Source organism: Eurytemora carolleeae, unplaced genomic scaffold (genome assembly GCF_000591075.1).
Source record: "Eurytemora carolleeae unplaced genomic scaffold, Eaff_2.0 scaffold177, whole genome shotgun sequence".
Taxonomy (NCBI): Eukaryota; Metazoa; Arthropoda; class Copepoda; order Calanoida; family Temoridae; genus Eurytemora; species Eurytemora carolleeae.
In genome coordinates, this window is record NW_019396082.1 from 254,884 (window position 1) to 274,159 (window position 19,276).

At 31.5% G+C, this 19,276-nt stretch overlaps 2 protein-coding genes across 2 annotated transcripts; both read right to left on the reverse strand.

Annotated features, from left to right (window-relative positions):
• Positions 1-1,098: 1,098 nt before the first annotated feature.
• LOC111717264 (uncharacterized) lies at positions 1,099-7,805 on the reverse strand. The gene is made up of 4 exons (XM_023492774.1): positions 7,715-7,805; positions 5,777-5,850; positions 4,903-4,988; positions 1,099-1,782 (listed from the first exon to the last, which is right to left on the reverse strand). The coding sequence occupies exons 1-4, from the start codon at positions 7,798-7,800 to the stop codon at positions 1,660-1,662; spliced, it is 369 nt and encodes a 122-aa protein (XP_023348542.1). The 5' UTR covers positions 7,801-7,805; the 3' UTR covers positions 1,099-1,659.
• A 19-nt stretch (positions 7,806-7,824) lies between these two features.
• On the reverse strand, positions 7,825-16,906 carry LOC111717497 (allatostatin-A receptor). The gene is made up of 9 exons (XM_023492995.1): positions 16,752-16,906; positions 15,096-15,177; positions 14,502-14,660; positions 11,752-11,813; positions 10,928-11,073; positions 10,228-10,384; positions 9,999-10,063; positions 9,345-9,433; positions 7,825-7,929 (listed from the first exon to the last, which is right to left on the reverse strand). The coding sequence occupies exons 1-9, from the start codon at positions 16,883-16,885 to the stop codon at positions 7,825-7,827; spliced, it is 999 nt and encodes a 332-aa protein (XP_023348763.1). The 5' UTR covers positions 16,886-16,906.
• Positions 16,907-19,276: the final 2,370 nt, after the last annotated feature.

A 19,276-nucleotide genomic window follows, 5' to 3' on the forward strand; every position in this document is an offset into this window, starting at 1 on the left:
TCGAATAAAAAGATGCTATTATTGGCTGATTATATGAGATCTAAACTGTTAACAACATATAGTGTACATTTTCTTCACCAATATTTAAACAACAATAGCATATCAGTCAGTAGCCAAAATGCAGGGGTGTATACAACATGGGACGGGGGGGGGATAATTTTTGTCTAATTCAAGTTTTTAACAGAAGAAAAAGTTAAAGGCTATATTGTTTTTACTTTCCAGTTTGGACTTCATACGTTGGTAGCCGATTGTAGCAATATAACGAAGACGACTTTTTATTAAGTTTTAATTGTTAACAAGCTTTTTTCAAATTCCAAGTTTACAAGCAATTAAGAGAAGCTTTTTTAATTGACAGCGTCTCTCTGTTTACGGTGTTTTTGTGCATTCAGGCTGTTTTAACGCTTGATATAAATCAAAATTTAAATCGAAATTCGTATTAATTATATTGATAAAATCGTCTACCACTGTAGTACAATATTTCCATAATCTTACCAGTGCGTTGTAATGTGTAATGTGTAATATACATTCGTGGGAAAGGCATATATTAATTGCCGGCAAAATACTAAAAAGTAACATTTGTAAAGATTTGATCTAAAGGGACTGTAAGCGTAATTAATGTTTTTCTAGGTTTAAAAATGTTTAATTCTTCTTTTCCTGCTGCGGTAGAAAGACGCAAGTCACTTTTGCAGAAAAAACCGCAATTGAAAATATTCACTTTACAAGATTATGAACATTAAATTCTAATTCATACTTGATCAGACAAAGGTATTATTAAAGGGTACCGTTGTGATTCTGGCAATTGCTCACAGTCCCTACATGTAAAAATGTGACTTTCAGATTATTTTCAGTTTTTAGACAAATGTGAAATACGATGGATTGTTTTCACTTTTTTGAAAAACAATCGTTTTGTTTAAAAACGACGAAGAAAAAACAAAAAACGGAACGGTCGTTTAAAAAACGATCCGTCCGTTAACGACCTTTTAAAGAGAAAATACATTTTTTGGTCGGAAAATCCGGATAAATCCGAGGTCAGAAAACATTCAAGTTATTTCTTCTCAATAAAAAAAAACATTTAAGACAATATTTATTAACTCATCTACCTGAAAAAAAATTGTCATAAAGCTCAGATTCATTTGCGATAAAAGTTTCAAAAACGTTTCAAAAAAACTATAGTTTTTAAACCGGTCGTTTTTCTTTATTCAAAAAAAAAGATCGTTTGAAAAAACGATTAACAACCTACATGTACTTCAGCCGGTAAGATTGAAAACCATCAACTTCACCTTTCTCTAGCTAAGATGATTATACAAAATGCGTGTCTTCAATCTGAAACTGAGTTTTTTTCTAAAAAATGGGAAAATTAAATAAAAAATTGTGGGTCGGAAGCTGGTTCTTTGCTTATATGTAATTTCATCTCTCTCAAAAACTAAAATGTTCTCTAATGGGCTTTTCATAATGCTTTTGCTAAAAAAGTAAATCAGTTGTATCCAGGTCAAATTAGCTTGACTAGATAATCGAAGATTTCAAAATCCGAATAGCTATTCAAAATCAAATAGTTATTCAAAGTCCACATGATTATTAAAAGCCCAAATAGTTATTTAAACATAACTGTCATAAGAACGTGCAAAGACTTATGCGCATGAGTGGCAAAGTTTGCCGCGTCTATGGATGAAGAAGATTCCGATCGAACCGTGTCTCCATCTGTTGGTTGATTTCTGAACCAACAGCTAGTCCGAGATCATGAGACGAGGTTCTTTTACTCTCTCTTCGCCTTCCATCAAATGCCTAAATCAAAAATTTTCAAATTAATCATTGTCCAAATAAAATATATGTATAATTTTAGCTCTAAACATTTTTTTTGTTAAATATTATAAGTGAGTTTTTGTTGAATATGAGCGATTTTTCGTTTGATATAAGCGATTTAATGTTGAATATAAGAGATTTTTGTTGAATATAAGCGATTTTTGTTACATATAAACAATTATTATTATATATAAGCGATTTTTGTTGAAAATAAGCGATTTTTGTTGAATATACGCGATTTTTGATTAAATATAAGCGATTTTGAATTAAGTATAAGCGATTTTTGTTAAATTTCAGCGATAGTCAATTTCGTCATTTAGAGATAAACCTACCCTGGTTTTATAACAATATCCCAGTTCCCATTTAGGCTATTTTTTAAGTCTATTAAAAGTGGAGAGGGGGTGGGGGCGAGGGGTAATGAAGATAGAATGAGGGAAAAATGAAAAAAGCTTGATTAAGACGAACAATTTTACTGTTTACAAAAGGATAATTCCCCCTTGGTTCTAGTAAGTTTTTTTATTATTTGTTGTATACTCTTTTCTGAACTGCCCAATTATTCTTTTTTTCTTGGTGATTAATCTTTAGAAAATTGATACAAATTATAGTATATCAGAAGACAGTATTAAGGGGAGGGAGTCTTATTGGAAAGGGTAATTTAGTTAAGTAAGACTAACGATCAAACCTTGAAAACACCGTAAGAAAAAATATGCATTAATTTTAATATTCGTTATTAGTATGTGTATTATAAAAGTAAAAATTTGCATTTTAGCCAGAATAAATGTCCGCTTGATTGTACAGCTATAGACAGATATATGTACGATATCATTTGAGCAATCTTGAAATACATGTTCTACATTATAGCTGGTTCGAACCAAGGGTCGGAGTGTTTGTATAAAATGCCTTCTTTTTGAGCGAAAATTTTATGTTTTTTTAAAAAGAAAATGGTATTGAAGGTTTTAAAAGCTAGTTTTTGTACATTTTCTTTACACTTTTCAGATTATTAAATGCCTTTTTTTCGAAATCAGAAAATGTAAGTACTTTCAAACTAGAGATAAAAATAAAAGTTTAAATTTTATATTTTCACTTTGAATTTTGAAATCTCACTTTTTATTTTTTTCATGAATCTCACTACCTTAGAACTTGACACTTTATACTTTTATTTTATAAAACTGGGGCATTTTATACCTACAGAGGGTCGGAAGGTTTGAACTTTTGGAAAAAGACAAATTCGGTCTTGTTAGTAGCTAATTATTTTCACTGTGGGATCTCTTCAAATGGACAAACCAATTTTCTTAGCTTTGTATGCATGTGGAATGTTAAAAATATTATAATGTTTTATCATTCATCTCTAAGAAATCTTATTTCTCTATTTAAACGTGCTTACTAATATGGGAAAAGAAAATAAGAAAATGCTTCTGCAGCAGTTCTGTTATTGTATTTTCATTCATTCGCACATTATTCATTGATGACGAGAGTGTTTAAGTAAAGATATATATTGTAAATACTATATAAACAATATAATTATTTGTTATAAACTATCATATAAACTATTATTGAATTATATTGAGGTATATCATGTCCGGGATATATCAATGGTTATTATATAAAGAATACACTGCACAACCAGAAGAATTCATATAAGTGTGATCGATCTAAATTATCAAAGAAAGTTCAATCTTTCGAACACATTATTAGGCATACTTTTGAAGGTTAAAACGGCATTTTAGAAATATTTCATTGACAACTTCCCCCCCCCCCCACTCCTCTGTTATTGGCAGTATTCCTAACTTTTTAGTACATAATTGCATATTAGTATACCACAAATTCAAAGATAAAAATTCAGGAAGGATTTGAATCGGTGATTCAAACTTGAACCGGTCAAGTAAGCAATTTAGCGACCCCGCAATTTCATTAAATTCGATTCCAGGAGAGATTAGGCCATTATTGAATAAGTTACCATTTGCCATTTTTTAACGACTTAAAACATTTAGGAAACTTTCTGCAAAGTGCTAAATTAATGACCATAGATTGCAGTAAAAAACGAGCAATTTTTTTTTTCAAAATTTATTAACCAATAATTTTATTTTAACAGTCCAGGTGTTATTTTGAAACTTTATAATATTTTTATGGATCTAGTATTCGGGACTTGAGTTCCCCAATATGTTTCAAAATTGTATACAGCATGGAATACTGCTATTCAAATTTTTTAATGTGCCTAGAGATACGCATAGGTACTTGATTGAAAAGTATATCACAATGTTTACATGTAAAAATTATGTTAGCCATGGTAGATGTGTGCCTTTCTATGAGAGGAATGATAAACTACCTGAAGTGGACAGGATGTTTGAAGAATGATGAACTACCTGAAGTGGACAGGATGTATAATGAAAGATAAACTACCTGAAGTGGACAGGATGTATAAGGAAAGATAAACTACCTGAAGTGTACAGGATGTATGAGGAATGATGAACTACCTGAAGTGGACAGGATGTATAAGGAATGATAAACTACCTGAAGTGGACAGGATGTATGAGGAATGATAAACTACCTGAAGTGGATAGGATGTATAAGGAATGATAAACTACCTGAAGTAGACAGGATGTATAAGGAATGATAAACTACCTGAAGTGGACAGATTGTATAAGGAATGATAAACTACCTGAAGTGGACAGGATGTTTAAGGAATGATAAACTACCTGAAGTGGACAGTATATATAGAAAAGATAGACTACCTGAAGTGGACAGGATGTATAAGGAATGATAAACTACCTGAAGTGGACAGGATGTATGATGAATGATAGACTACCTGAAGTGGACAGATTGTATGAGGAATGATAAACTACCTGAAGTGGACAGGATGTATGATGAATGATAAACTACCTGAAGTGGGCAGGATGTATGAGGAATGATAAACTACCTGAAGTGGGCAGGATGTATGAGGAATGATAAACTACCTGAAGTGGGCAGGATGTATGAGGAATGATAAACTACCTGAAGTGGACAGGATGTATAAGGAATGATAAACTACCTGAAGTGGACAGGATGTATGAGGAATGATAAACTACCTGAAGTGGGCAGGATGTATGAGGAATGATAAACTACCTGAAGTGGGCAGGATGTATGAGGAATAAACCCAGGAGTGGCATGCATTAACTTAGCTGTTGCCAGAGCCATACTCGATACAGCGCCTGAACAAAGAATTCGATTTACAAGGGTACGATTGAAACCTCTTTATGAGCAAATATGGAAGATATCAAGGTTTTTTTTTATTAATTAGTGTTAAATTGTTACAATTTTTCTTCCATTATCAGGAGTAAAATTTCACAATTCACATTCAAAGAGAAACCACATTTGACAATAATCGATTTTCAGTAAGAAAATAATTATTATTTTTCCTTCATCAGAGATAGGTCAAAGGGTGCTGTTGTGAATCGGACCTGGTACACTTGAAGTAAAGTAAAAAGAAAGAAAGTACGATTTCAGGTATTTTATAAGGTGATCATTTCCAAAGTGAATTTTCCAAATGGGAACTTACAAATAAAATAAGAGTTAAAAGTCAATGTTGGTTAGTTACCAACCTGTTGTATCAATTCTAATCATAGAAGGGAAAAGTTTTTCATAAAAACTATCCAACAACTTCAGGTTAATAACTTTACCGTAAGAGAAAATTTAGTTTTAATTATAGATTACATTTTAAAGGGAGTGACCGGCTAGACATGGTAGTTGAGCTTAGAGTGCAGTATTATAAAAACAATTTTTAGAATTAATTTTAGACCTGTAATACGTTATCACGGTGTATAATTACTGAACAAGAGCGCAAATTAGTTTTATAAAATTCTCCTGAACTGTTCATTTTTGAGGCTGGCTTTCAAGAATAAGATTTCTCTAAAAACTGCACTCTCAGCTCAACTACCATGTCTAGCCGGTCACTCCTTTTAAATGGAGAAATTTTGTTCTAAAGGTTTGTAAAGATTACCTATATGTGTGTGACTTGTCATTGGACTATTGAGCTCGATCCTACAGGGTCCCCCGGCCTCCTGACTATTGGACCTGGAATAGATAATAAGTAGTTTGACATCTCAAAACTAAACGAGTAATATATTAGAATTTTAACGAAAGGTAAAGTGCAAATAAATAGATAAAAAAATTTTGGGTCGCGAAGGTTATTAATGTCAAGGAGAATTGAATAGAAGGAGGGGGCGATAGGGTTTCCGTACACTTTGCTGTGACGTTTTTGGACTGCTGAAGAACTAGTTTTTGTGTAACAATAATAACGAAGGCAGCCGATATAATGTAAACAAGCATGAGTTAGTATACGGTGAATCTTCATCTAACGCGCCAGAGCTGAGATGCCAGATGTCTGTTTATCATTTGTGTTATTGTTTACAATCTTTATTATTGTTGTTACGCAAAAACTAGTTCTTCAGCAGTCCAAAAACGTCACAGCAAAGTGTACGGAAACCCTATCGCCCCCTCCTTCTATTCAATTCTCCTTGATTAAGGTATTAATTGATTAAATCAGAGGAGTTTTTAAAGTGTTCATTTTCCTACGTGTAGCTCGTCTAACAACTCTATTATAACAAGATTTTGTTTTGAAAAGAATTAAAAGACCATGGGATATTCTTAAGTGTTTGTTTTATTTTACAAAAACATATTTAGAATGATCTATCTTTTTAACAGATCTACGTATTTTAAATACACTGGCAGGAATCCTGCCTTTGACAACTTATCAATCAATCAAGTATCAGTTAGAGCGCAAATGCCGCAACATATTGTAAACTATTTTTACTTATTAAGTATTGCATAATTGTAAGAGCGCTATTTTTGTATATTTATATCAATATACAAAAATAAGAATTTTTTTCCATTTTATATTTATTCCATTACTGAATTAAACAGAGGGAGAAGGTCAAATATATGTGACATTAAAGTTAGGACTTTGAGAATTTTTGTATCTGTATCTGTATCTGTATCTGTATCTGTATCTGTATCTGTATCTAACTTTATGCACGAGACAAATGAATTGATCTGGTTACATCCTAAATATTTACTATAAGATTTTAATTTTGCGTGAAATTTACTTATGTTTGGTGTGTGGTGCACATCTGGTAGTTTGAGAATATTTTAAAATCTGAATTTTCAAATATGGAAAGATAAGAAAATTATCTGAAAAAACACCAATTTCATTTTATAGATTTTTATACATTTTTCTTTCTTGGAGAATATTAGTAGAATTTTAAACAGTATTCATCCTAGCGTGTCTTATTTTTTATTGTTGGAAGATGTCAACAAGTTGTAACTGAGATAAGTTGTTTTAAGGTTATTAATGGACAGGTACATTTGTTACTGTTCTCACGTTTCTAAACAATAACAGGATATTCATATTATGGAAATGAAAGATTCCCTTTCTTCTAAACGGAATTTCTGTTTTGCTTTTAAAAACATAGCCAAGCTTAACGTTTACGTTGTTCTAGATATATAACAGAATGGATATTTCAAATTTTCATGTAATTTTCTGGGTGGGGTGTTTTGCAAAATTGCAGTACATTGGAGCCGGGACTTACAACTTGTCTTTGTTTTTCGTAAAGTTCATAGTTCATAATACATTATAAATCTCAAAATTTGGACTTTAGGCTCACTGTATCAAAAAAACTGTGGGAGATACTATAGATTTAAACGTAGATTGTATTTGATAATTTTAATTTTAAACAAATTTCTCAATATCTCAGTCAATTCTTACAGTGCAAAAACAGCAGACCACATAAAGAATAGATAGAATAAAAATGTATTAGGATGAAAACTATGGATTTTTTAAAAATAAAACAAATCTAGGATCCATTTTGCTTTAACAGTTGTGAAGCCTGTTCGTAAAATTCTAAAACATTATATTTTTTGATATTGTTTTTAATCTCACCAATTGTTTGATTTCCGTTTCCGACGTGACGTCATTTCGTACTGCAGAAGGTTGGAGGGTCGATGGTTGGATATTGTAGAGAGCATAGGAACTAACTAATTTTTATTATATTATTTTTTGACCTGGCAGAAACCGCATCTAAAATTTTTAGACATCATAGCGTAGAGGATTGGGTTTAAACAGGAGTTTGTGTACGCCATTACATGGGAGACAATCTAAACAATATTTTAGAATACAAATTGGGTTTTCTTACCGTTTCCTGCATTTTCTAAATATCTTGTTTTTTTATTTGTTCTGTTAACTGTATTTTTCCCGAGTCCAAAACTAAAGCACGAAAATTTGAGTTTAAGCTTAACTGCTACTTCTGACTTAATTTAAACCTGAATTTTAAGCATTTATTTTTGCTATATTTCAATGCATGAAAATGATTTAATCTAATGATTTAAGTTTATAAATCTTTTCCTGTCATCTGGAATAAATAAATACATCTAACTTATCTAATACGAAATATATTTGTTATTTTCCGCGCTGCAGTTTTGTCAAGAAATTGAAATTACGAAACAGCTGATGTTGTATAATCTCTGTCGATCCGTAATCTCTATAATTCCTGTAATTTGATTGGTTCATATTTTCCCCGGGAAATTTAAATTTCCCTTCAGAGTTGATTTAGAAAAGTTAATATTTAAGTAGCAACTCAATATTTTTCAGAACTTTTAAGCTATAACTTAAATTTCGCGCATTCTTTAGTTTTAGACTCTGTACAACTATCTTTTGGTATTGTGTACTATATTTATATCTGTATAACTATCTTGTTGTACTGTGCACTGTATATATACCTGTATAACTATGTTGTTGTACTGTGCACTGTACATATACCTGTATAACTATCTTGTTGTACTGTGTACTGTATATATACCTGTATAACTATCTTGTTGTACTGTGTACTGTTTATATACCTGTATAACTATCTTGTTGTACTGTGTACTGTATATATACCTGTATAACTATCTTGTTGTACTGTGTACTGTATATAAATACCTGTATAACTATCTTGTTGTACTGTGTACTGTATATAAATACCTGTATAACTATCTTGTTGTACTGTGTACTGTATATATATACCTGTATAACTATCTTGTTGTACTGTGTACTGTATATAAATACCTGTATAACTATCTTGTTGTACTGTGTACTGTATATATATACCTGTATAACTATCTTGTTGTACTGTGTACTGTATTTATATATATACCTGTATAACTATCTTGTTGTACTGTATACTGTATATATATACCTGTATAACTATCTTGTTGTACTATGTACTGTATATAAATACCTGTATAACTATCTTGTTGTACTGTGTACTGTATATATACCTGTATAACTATCTTGTTGTACTGTGTACTGTATATATATACCTGTTTAACTATCTTGTTGTACTGTGTACTGTATATATATACCTGTTTAACTATCTTGTTGTACTGTGTACTGTATATATATACCTGTTTAACTATCTGGTTGTACTGTGTACTGTATATATATACCTGTATAACTATCTTGTTGTACTGTGTACTGTATATATATATACCTGTATAACTATCTTGTTGTACTGTGTACTGTATATAAATACCTGTATAACTATCTTGTTGTACTGTGTATCCCAATCTTGATTATTTAAAGATTTTAACACCAACACAACTTGGATTGGACTCCAGCAGACTAAACAAACCAATTATTAAATTCATAAATCTGTGTTTGAATTTAATAAATTTAAGCCGCGTCTCAAATCCCTTCCAAAACGGTTTCAAATGAGCGCCGGCTTAAATCTTGAAAAATTGAATACAATTTTAAGTCGCGGCTCAAATTCTTTAAATTCGGCCTCTGAATACTTTATTTAAACTCTTTCTTAATTCTTAGAAAATTCGAGTTTGAGACGAGAAATTAGTTTTTTAAAATTCTGAAACAGAGATCATCCAGAGAAACATTCAACATATTTGATTCAAGTTCGTCAATGTTTACGAAAAAGTTGATAATTTTTCTAATTTGGAGGTATTATACTTGCGATTTAGAATGGGCTTTTTCTATCTAAAAATCTTATTTTAGTTCATTCTTATTAAGTAACTAGCTAAAGAGCCCGGCGTTGCCCGAGGAAAATAAATTCCAATTAATTATATATTTTCCAAACAAGAGACTGCACTCCACTATATATTTTCCCAACAAGAGACTGCACTCCACTATATATTTTACCTTATATTTATAATATATAATTGAATATGGATATTACCTGTAAACGCAATGACAACTGCAAATACAAGCTTTGTTACTCTCTTCTTAGCTTTTAGTCCTTGCCTGAATAAAAAAAAAACTCATCAAAAAAGTTATTTCAAACTTAATAAAATTCATATCAACATATTTGAAAAGTCGTGAAAAGTTGATCGAAAGTCATTAAAAAGTATTTGAAAAGTCATTCAAAATTACTTGTAAAAATCCTAAAATATCTAGATTAATCTTACTTTGATATCCTGTATGTAGTTGAAGCCCAAAGTCTGGATAGCATAATGATGTACATGATGAGGATTAGCACTACCGGAAGTGCAAATGACGTCACAAAGAAGCCGACATGGAAACCAAAATAGCTGTGTTGAAGACTGTCAAACTGACAGAAATCCACTGAAATATTTTATTTTAGATTTTAGGTTACAATTTATCTCATATTGTAACAGATATTGAATACATTTGGCCTCAAATTTTGATTAAATAACTTGGAACGCCCACGGGAATGTTCTGAGATTCTAAGCTAAGTGGATGGACTTTAATGGCAAAATTTAGTTTCCAGGTAAAATCGTTCAAGTGTGGGTAAACTGCAGCGCTGGCGTTCCCTAGCATACTGCATGAAGGAGCTGAATATTTGCCACACATTTGCTAATTTATTAAGCCCTTTATCTTGGCAACCTTATTGTGTGAACTTTTGAGATATTTGAATATAATTCATGGTTTTTTGAAATATCCAAGGACATTTGGATGCTAAGATATAGGAATTAGAAAATATCTGTTTGAGGCAAAACTCAGTTCTTTTACTCTTGCTCAGAGGCAGATTATAGGGGAAGGGAGGGGGAACGTCCCCCCTCCCTGGGAAACTGTGGAGATGTCCCCCCCTTAAAATTTATTAAATTTATTAACGTTTTTAGTTTTTTAAACTACCAAATATTCTACCTCCGTTGTGTGAGAGGATATTGTGTGAGAACCAGACCGGAAGTGAAACCAGGAATATGATAACCCATGTGCTCGCAATGGCAACCTTAGCGTGTTGCATTGTTCTAATACTGAGAGAAGAGACAGGGAACACTACGGCTAGAAACCTACCAAATATCATTTGATTAATCTATACAATAAAGCCCTTCCACCTCATATAAATATAAATATATATAAATATATATATATATGTACATGAATTGTAAAACATCTGCAAGTTCAATTTCATTCAGTCAGAATTAATCTACTGAAGATTGCTGCAAGGCATGAAACGTTATGTTTAGTGAGAAACTGAAATTTATTGAAATTTTTTAATTTTAGCTGATACTTTAGATTTACATATTTTAGCTAATACTTTAGATTTACATATTTTAGCCGATACTTTAGATTTACATATTTATACATAGGTTAGCTATAACCTCAAAGGTTACAAAGGTAAAATCAAATTGAAATTTTTTGAAATTCCACGGGAAACGCAAGGCACTTCAGCTAAATCATGATTTAATACTAGGCGCGGGTAAACGGCGCGAGCAATCATTTGTAACAATATAAATCTGGGCAACGTTAACTATTTTTGTCTTTAAAGGTCCTATATTTGGGTCAGTAAAGTCTAAATAACAGCCTGAAAAAGTAAAAAAAATACAAAACTATAATTTCATACCAAGAAGCCTCTAATTTTAGGAATCTAAAGACAACTTGCAAACTTAAACCTCTTTCCTTTTATTTTGACGAAACTGACAATAAACTTAATAGTTTGATAGTTTTGACATTTTGTTTACTAATACCTGTCCCCTGCCATTAGAACTAGTGTATAGATGGAAACATATGCAGTCACGTAGATCAAGTACTAATAATAATTTTATAAACAAACTGACCATATTATTTATAAGAATTTAAGTTAAAATTATTATTATTATGTATTTTACCTAACCAAATCCTTACGATAGAGGTAGTGAAACTTATAAAAGCAGATAGAGGCAGTAAAACTAAGGAGTTACTAAGGATGGTCATGTTCCAGCTATTTCAAAGCCGTTTCGTTAACAGTTAGTTTCAACCGTTAAAAATAAAATTTCAGTTAGCCGTTAATTTTAAAGGTAAGAACAGAACGTTCCTTCCGTTAACTGCATTTTCCGTTTTTTAATGTTAGTTAACGAACTCAATTTTATCAACGGCGTTAACAAAAATTTTTCAACAATCATTAACGGCTCTAGCCGTTAATGGTACCATTATTGCAAAATTAAAGGGAGTGTTCGCGAAAAATGAAAGGGGGTATTGGCTTAATGCGATAAAAAAGCGCTTTTGATCGCTACTAATCTTACTTTTATCTTTTGCGTCTATAAGGAGAAAATTTTTAAAAACGACTAATGCCGAATAACTTAGCGCCCATACAAAGTGAGAAAATTGCAACATACGACTTAGACCGTAAAATAATCAATTTAATTTCAAACAAATCATTCAGATATTACAACATATAGTCATCGATTATCTTTCGCCACATTTGCATATAGTTTATATTTTATAATATTTTTTAATTAATTTGTTTTGAATTTGATTATTTCACTTGCAACTATCTAAGAATGCCGCGGACCACTCACATTTTTCGAAATCAGTTAAAACGTTTTCTAAAAAATAAAATATTATAAAATATAAACAATATACAAATGTGGCGAAAGATAATCGATGACTATAGGTTGTACTGTCTGAATGATTTGTTTAAAATTAAATGGATTTTTTACGGTCTCAGTCGTATGTTGCAATTTTCTGAATTTGTATGGGCGCTAAGTTATTCGGTATGAGACGTTTTTAACAAGTTTCTCCTTATAGACGCAACAGATAGAAGTAAGATTATTAGCGATCAAAAGCGCTTTTTTATAGCATTAAGCCTATACCCCCTTTAATTTTTCGCGAACACTCCCTTTAACGACGAAAAAATTTCATGAACAGTTAAGAAAATCGTTAGATAGATTACAGTATTAACGGCGATAACGGCGGATACCCCTTTCATTTTTCGCGAACACTCCCTTTAACGACGAAAAAATTTCATGAACAGTTAAGAAAATCGTTAGATAGATTACAGTATTAACGGCGATAACGGCGGAAAAAATTGCGTTAACAGTTTATAAACACGGAAGACGACAGTTCAAAACATCAAAACGCGTTAAATTTTAAAATTAAAAAAAATCATTCAATTTTAATCAGAAATAACGAAATTTACCGTTTTTAGGTTTTTAGTAAACTTTTTTTAACCGTTTTTTTTGTTTCGTTAACGGAACTTTGCCCAGCCCTACTAGTAACATAGTAAACAGCAACGTAATAGTTTTTGGATATTGCAAGTCTTATAGCTGTACAGATATATCATGGTAAAATATGGACCAGGGCGAGATATTTTGATTTTTTCAAACTTAAAGCTTCAGGAGTTGTCTTTTTAATACTTTTCTAAAAACTGCATACGCGGCCTGCCGAACAAGAAAGCTTTAAAAAGAACAAAAAATATGCACAATAGGTCAACCATGTGATCGTACGTCACAGCTTGATAGGAATAGGACCAAACTGTTAAATCAGCTCCCCTCCCATAGTTTCAATACTCCCTGCGAAAATGTAAACAAATTTTGTTTTCCTAAGAAAACCTTCCAGAATTCTATTAAACATAAAGTAGAGGCATATTATGTTTTCTCCCCAGGGGGGCTTTTTTTACATCTTCAAAAAAGAGAGAAGGATGGGGAGTGGGTAGGGTTGGTCAAATCAGCGAGTAAAATAAGCTAAATTGAATTCTTCATATTTAAAAATAAGTTGTGGCTTTTCCTGTATTATCTATATAATAAAACAAGACATTCGTATATATATATATATATGTTGTTCAAAGAATTGTAACTACTGAGGATCGTCATGATAGACGTGAAACATTATGTTTAGTATAATTCTTTTCTTAATAAAAATGTGAAGTTAAAAACTGAAAGTCTTTTTCACGGGCAACGCCGGGCCCTTCAGCTAGTATTTAATAAAAGGCTATTTGTAAAGAACATTACAAGAAAATTATAATTCTTTATACAATATACTTTTAAATTCATTCAGTTTGTTTGATGTTTGAAATTTTCTGTTTTCTGTTTATTTTTGAAAATACTGATGTTGATGTAGACAGTTTTAATTAAATATGCGCTTTTTTGTTTATGATTTAGTTAATTAAAACTTGTTTCATTTATATTTCCATAGCGCATGTTTAAATGATAACTCTTAATTTTAATGATTGACGTAGAGATTAATAACGGTACAGATAGAACACTAAAAGTCGTCTTTTCAAAATTTTGGGTTTTTTCGTTCACAATAACCCTGAGGCCCAAAGGAGTTAGTCAGGCTCTCTCTCTCTCTCTTGTAACTCAACGCGGCATGTGATTAACTCCTATGGGCTTCTGCCTCAGGGTTGTGAACGAACCCAAAACTTAAAAAGACAATATCTAGTGTTATATCTGTTTTATTATTAATCTATGGATTAACTGAAAACTAATAATTTTTTCAGTTTGTTTCTAAAATTATTTTCCTGTACAGTTCTGCACCAAACCAAACCAAACGGCCATGACATGAGAACATAATCAACAGCTGTAAAAGGAACGCACATGATGAGAAACAGTAGATCTGCAACTGCTAGGTTAAGAATCAAGAGGTTCGTCGTGTTTCGCATCTGAGGGTTCGTTGCAACCTAGGCAGTATGCATTAAAGGGACATATAGACGTAATTTGGACTGACCCTTCAGTTGATGAATACCATTTAATGGAGTTAATAATTATCTCCGTTTTTTTATCTACTTTATTATTTTCAATTGCAGTTCTCTAAACAAGCGAATGAAGTTGTCAATTTTCCCTTTATAGCTCAGATTAAGGTTAAAAGGGTACTGTTGTGAATTGGTGATGCCACCATATAAAAAGGCGGTCACTTCAAACTAAGTCTACAGTCCATTTCAACAATTCTAGGTTTTGATGTTGTCAAGTTCCCCTAGGTCGAGCAGTCAAGTTTGAGTTAAAGAACATTAACTTAATATTCAAGATTGCATCTATCAAAGTAATTTTTTTTTTAAATTTACGAATGCTTCCTCCCTTTTTATTTATATCTCGACTACAGAAGCTTATAAACTTACCACTGCAATAACCAGTATATTTCCCACCAGCCCAACGGTCAGAATAATACCAAATGCAACAGGAACCAGGAAAAGGGTCAACCTATACAAGGTTATAATACAAGGAAAGTTAATTACAGTTATACAGTAAAAACAAGAAAAGATGCATCAGTGTTAGTCTAGTATCCGAGGAGGTGAAAAGTATTGAATTTTGAAAAATTTGATAATTCGCATAATAGTTTCCTATGACCAAAATATTTCATTGATTTTTTATGTGAAAGATGGATCATGTCAGACTGTGTAGAGACAGTACACTGTAGTACGAAAGATGCGTACACCTCTGAAATATCTTTCCTTGCATTATAACCTTGAATCTATACATGTATTCAGAGCTTTACATTACTAATTTTGTGACCGTTTTTACAGTTTTTTTTTATAAATATATTTTAAAGTTAAACAAAAGCAAATTTTAACATAATACAGTTTTGAAATCTTAATAGGTTAAATAATTAAAAAAAGACCCAAAACTATTAACAACATTAATTATGGACTCGAAATGAATAAAATACATAACAAAACATATTTGCATTCTGTCATCCATTAACCATTTTGTGGTATTTTGGGACTTTTTGACCGTCAAATTCATAGTAAAACCTACTCAACCCCAAATATTGAAAATAAAACTAATTCTTCAATGGTGGCGAAATCTTCTGATCAATATTAATACAATTTCGCCATGAATAGACATCTCAAGGAGTTAAACCTCAGTTCAAAAGTTTGGCCAATATATATCGAGTTAAGCCGCTGCAGGGTTTAATCCCAAACAAAGGTTACAGTTGGCTAGCTGACGTTTAACTGAAGAAAATTGTACTTTATCTATTGAGGAGCTATATTGAGAAGAATTTTATTGATATGACTTTTTTATTTATGATAGAAATAACCGGATACATTTTCTCTTATTATACAGGGTGTCCCAAAAAACATGGGAATTCAGTGACGAATTCGATATCGTCTTTGTTATGAATTAGCATTGTAATACCTAATTTCAGAAGCCTTAATATTATTATGTCTGCTAGAGTTTATTTAATGAAAAGGGTAAATGACTGTAAAGATGTGTCTATAATGTCTCTGCAAGATAAACATTGAAGACGGACAAGTTTACTCTGTTTGTATGCTACAATTTTTTTGTTGTACTAAGTACACCCTTATGCAGTCAAAACATAAACAAACAAAATGTAAACATAGCAGACGAAACTCTAACAGATTACAGCTTTGTAGGTATCACTATACTAAATCAAAGAACTATTTAAAAAGACGATATCGAATTCGTCACTGATTTCCCATGTTTATTTGGACACCCTGTACTTGTGCCTAAAATCAGAAAAGAGGAGCTAACAGGTCACTTAGCAGTAATGTTGCATGAATTTGACCTTCTCCTTCTGCCTAGTTCAGTGTAAGCTTGGAACTAGGGTTTCGCGAACCAAAACTTTCGCAATAAAAATGCAAAAATTTTCTTTCGTATTTTGCGAGAAAAATTTCTCTTCTCGCATTTGTCTTGAGGGAACAAAATGCGAAAAATGCAAAATTTTCGGCGAAAACAAGTATTTGCGAAAAAAGCGAAATTTCCGCGAAACGATTTCGCCCTTTCGCTGGAAACCTTACTAGGAAGTTATTTACCTGCGAATATCTTCCTCCTCTAACCCTGTCATATTGTATGTAGCTGAAGCAGCAGATGCTTGAATAAAGGTTTTGTTTCCATCATTTTCTACTGGAAAATCCTCCAGAGTAAGATCACCCATCATTTCACTCATTTTTTAGCGATATGTCTTCATTCTTCTGCAAATGTTCAGAAAATCTATAATATTATTAAACTAGGTTTTCAGAGCGCTTCGCACACATCTTCTATTTCAATTAAACATTTTCTCTTTGTATATGTGCATTGTAAAACAAATACAAACAAAAAAGTTCGCGAATTTTATAAAAAATATTTCGTGGATTTTTTAAATTTAATGAAAATCTAATTTTGCTGGACGCTAATTTTTGATCATTCATAAACCTTCCTTGGGGTCATGTGAGGTCCCACACAAAATTTAGGCCAGATCGGTTAGTATTCTAAAAGTTTCAAATGTGCGTTGATGAAGAGTTCTAGTTTAGTATGAAGTAAACAGAGCAACGTCTGTATCAGTTTGTATAAATTTAGTTTGAAATGTGTAAATATACGAACCTGCTGAACAGAGAGGATAAATTATACAGATTTACCAGCAAACACAAAGTTTTTAACATCTGCATCTAATTTGTCTATGGTTAATTTCTTTAAACCCTAACTCCACAAGTTTTCCTTAAAGTAATTCAGTAATTACCACAAACTCAAATTTTCTACTTCCTAAAACTTTGCAACCGGATAGTAATATAATTACTTCTTAAATTTCAAACTTATATTATTTATTCAAACAGAATTAATATTTTGATATATCTAAGGTCTGTTACATTAGGTTGCACAGATGTATGGATTATAAAATCAGATCGTTTGTGGTTAAAAACTCAGTTCTTTTATTTACGAATACACGGGTTTGATCATCTGCATTTGATGTGTCCATGACACACCAAAAATATTTAAACCCTAACACCACAAGTTTTCGTAAAGGAATTCAGTCTTTGCCACAAACTCTGATTATCTAATACCATATCTTTACAACGTAATGTTGTAGACCTTTGCTATTCTGTAAGATCAAAAAATTTAAGTTTGAAATATCAAAGGTTTACACCATCCAGTTGCAAAGATATTGGGATTTGATAATTTGAGTTTCTGTCAAAATTATTTTCCTTTATCACTTTTTCTATTGGTCTAAACTGTTGGCAGAAATAGAAATATCGAATATTACATGTTGATGGTGTAAACCTTTAATATTTCTAAATCTGCAACTATAGTATATATACTTTTGCTTAATAGAAATATGTAATGTAATGTATACAGCATAAAGTTGCACAAACATAAGAATTAGAAAGTTAAAAGTTAAGTGTTCAGTCAGTTCCTTTGTTCACGAACATAACATCTGACACAAAAGTTGTCAAAAGGAATTTTAACATTTTTCTTTTGAAGTTTAGTTTCTGGTTTGTCGTAAATCTAAATTTTATTACCTGCAAAATGTTCAAACCCATTATATTTGATCTTGTGAAATTGGAACTTATTACATTTTTTTATTTCAGATATTATCTTTGCTACTCCCCCCCCCCCCCAGCGTATCCTGGTTTTTAAGTATCTCATCAAGGATAGGGTTAAAGTTCTCATCAGATTCAAACAAGAAAATTTTCAAAAATGTCAAGCTAAGAGAACTGCGATATCACACACTTTACAGTAAATGTTTAAACAAGGAACCGTTGTAAATCGGGCATATTAGCTAAATGTAGGCTAAAATGGGATTTATAGCGCTTCGCGCCCATCTAATAATTCAATTCAGCGAACATGTTCTCTTTGTGTACATTGTAAAACAAAATAAAAAAATCGCGGATTTCATTAAAAAAAATATTGAAAATCGAATTTTGTTGGAGGCAAATTTGGGCAATTTTGATCATTCATAAGCCTTCCCTAGGGTCACGTAAGGATATAAACGGACAGAAAGATAGACAGACAAGCAAAGTTTATACATAGTTGTAGGCTAAATGATAGCTAAAAGATGATTAAATGCAGGCTAAATGTAGGCTAAGCGTGGGGTAAATGTAGGATATATTTAAATCCATGTTAGCTGGATTTTTAAGGAAGTTCTGATGTGATAAACTTAAATTAATAGTTTTAACAATAGATATTAAGGAGCATCCAATTATAAGTTTTAAACTATGATAGTTTAAGTTTCAATTTCTACTAAATTAATTGGGATTAAAAGGACTGTATAGTTGTAACTTAAACTGAACCTCAATTTAGAAATCACAACGCTGCCCTTTAAACCTTTATTCAAGTAATAATGAGGAAGATATGATCGTTTTTCATCTAAAATACTGTTAGATTATTACAACTTCACCCAAAGTTACAATCACACTCAAATTTTGAACAGAAACCATAACAGAAATCCTTAAATTATCATGCTGCATTGTTTTGTTTATTTCACCTTACATAGTAAATGCCATACTTTTAAAACTTTGTATCATTTCAGGTACAACTTGTCAACTATAAATGTCGACCGTGACTCAAACTCTTAAGCGATCAA

Bases quoted from the DNA above. Each gene is read 5' to 3' on its own strand.
- LOC111717264 (XM_023492774.1), bottom strand. From the start codon at position 7,800: ATGCTCTCTACAATATCCAACCATCGACCCTCCAACCTTCTGCAGTAC. The intron at 5,851-7,714 runs GTGAGATTAAAA...TATCTATTCCAG, and splicing joins AAACGGAAATCAAACAATTG to GTCCAATAGTCAGGAGGCCG. The intron at 1,783-4,902 runs GTAGTTTATCAT...TTTTTGATTTAG, and splicing joins ATACATCCTGCCCACTTCAG to GCATTTGATGGAAGGCGAAG.
- LOC111717497 (XM_023492995.1), bottom strand. From the start codon at position 16,885: ATGAGTGAAATGATGGGTGATCTTACTCTGGAGGATTTTCCAGTAGAA. The intron at 11,074-11,751 runs GTATTAGTAAAC...GATATTTGGTAG, and splicing joins GTTCTAATGGCAGGGGACAG to GTTTCTAGCCGTAGTGTTCC. The intron at 7,930-9,344 runs GTATTTATATAC...AATATTGTTTAG, and splicing joins ACAACAAGATAGTTATACAG to ATTGTCTCCCATGTAATGGC.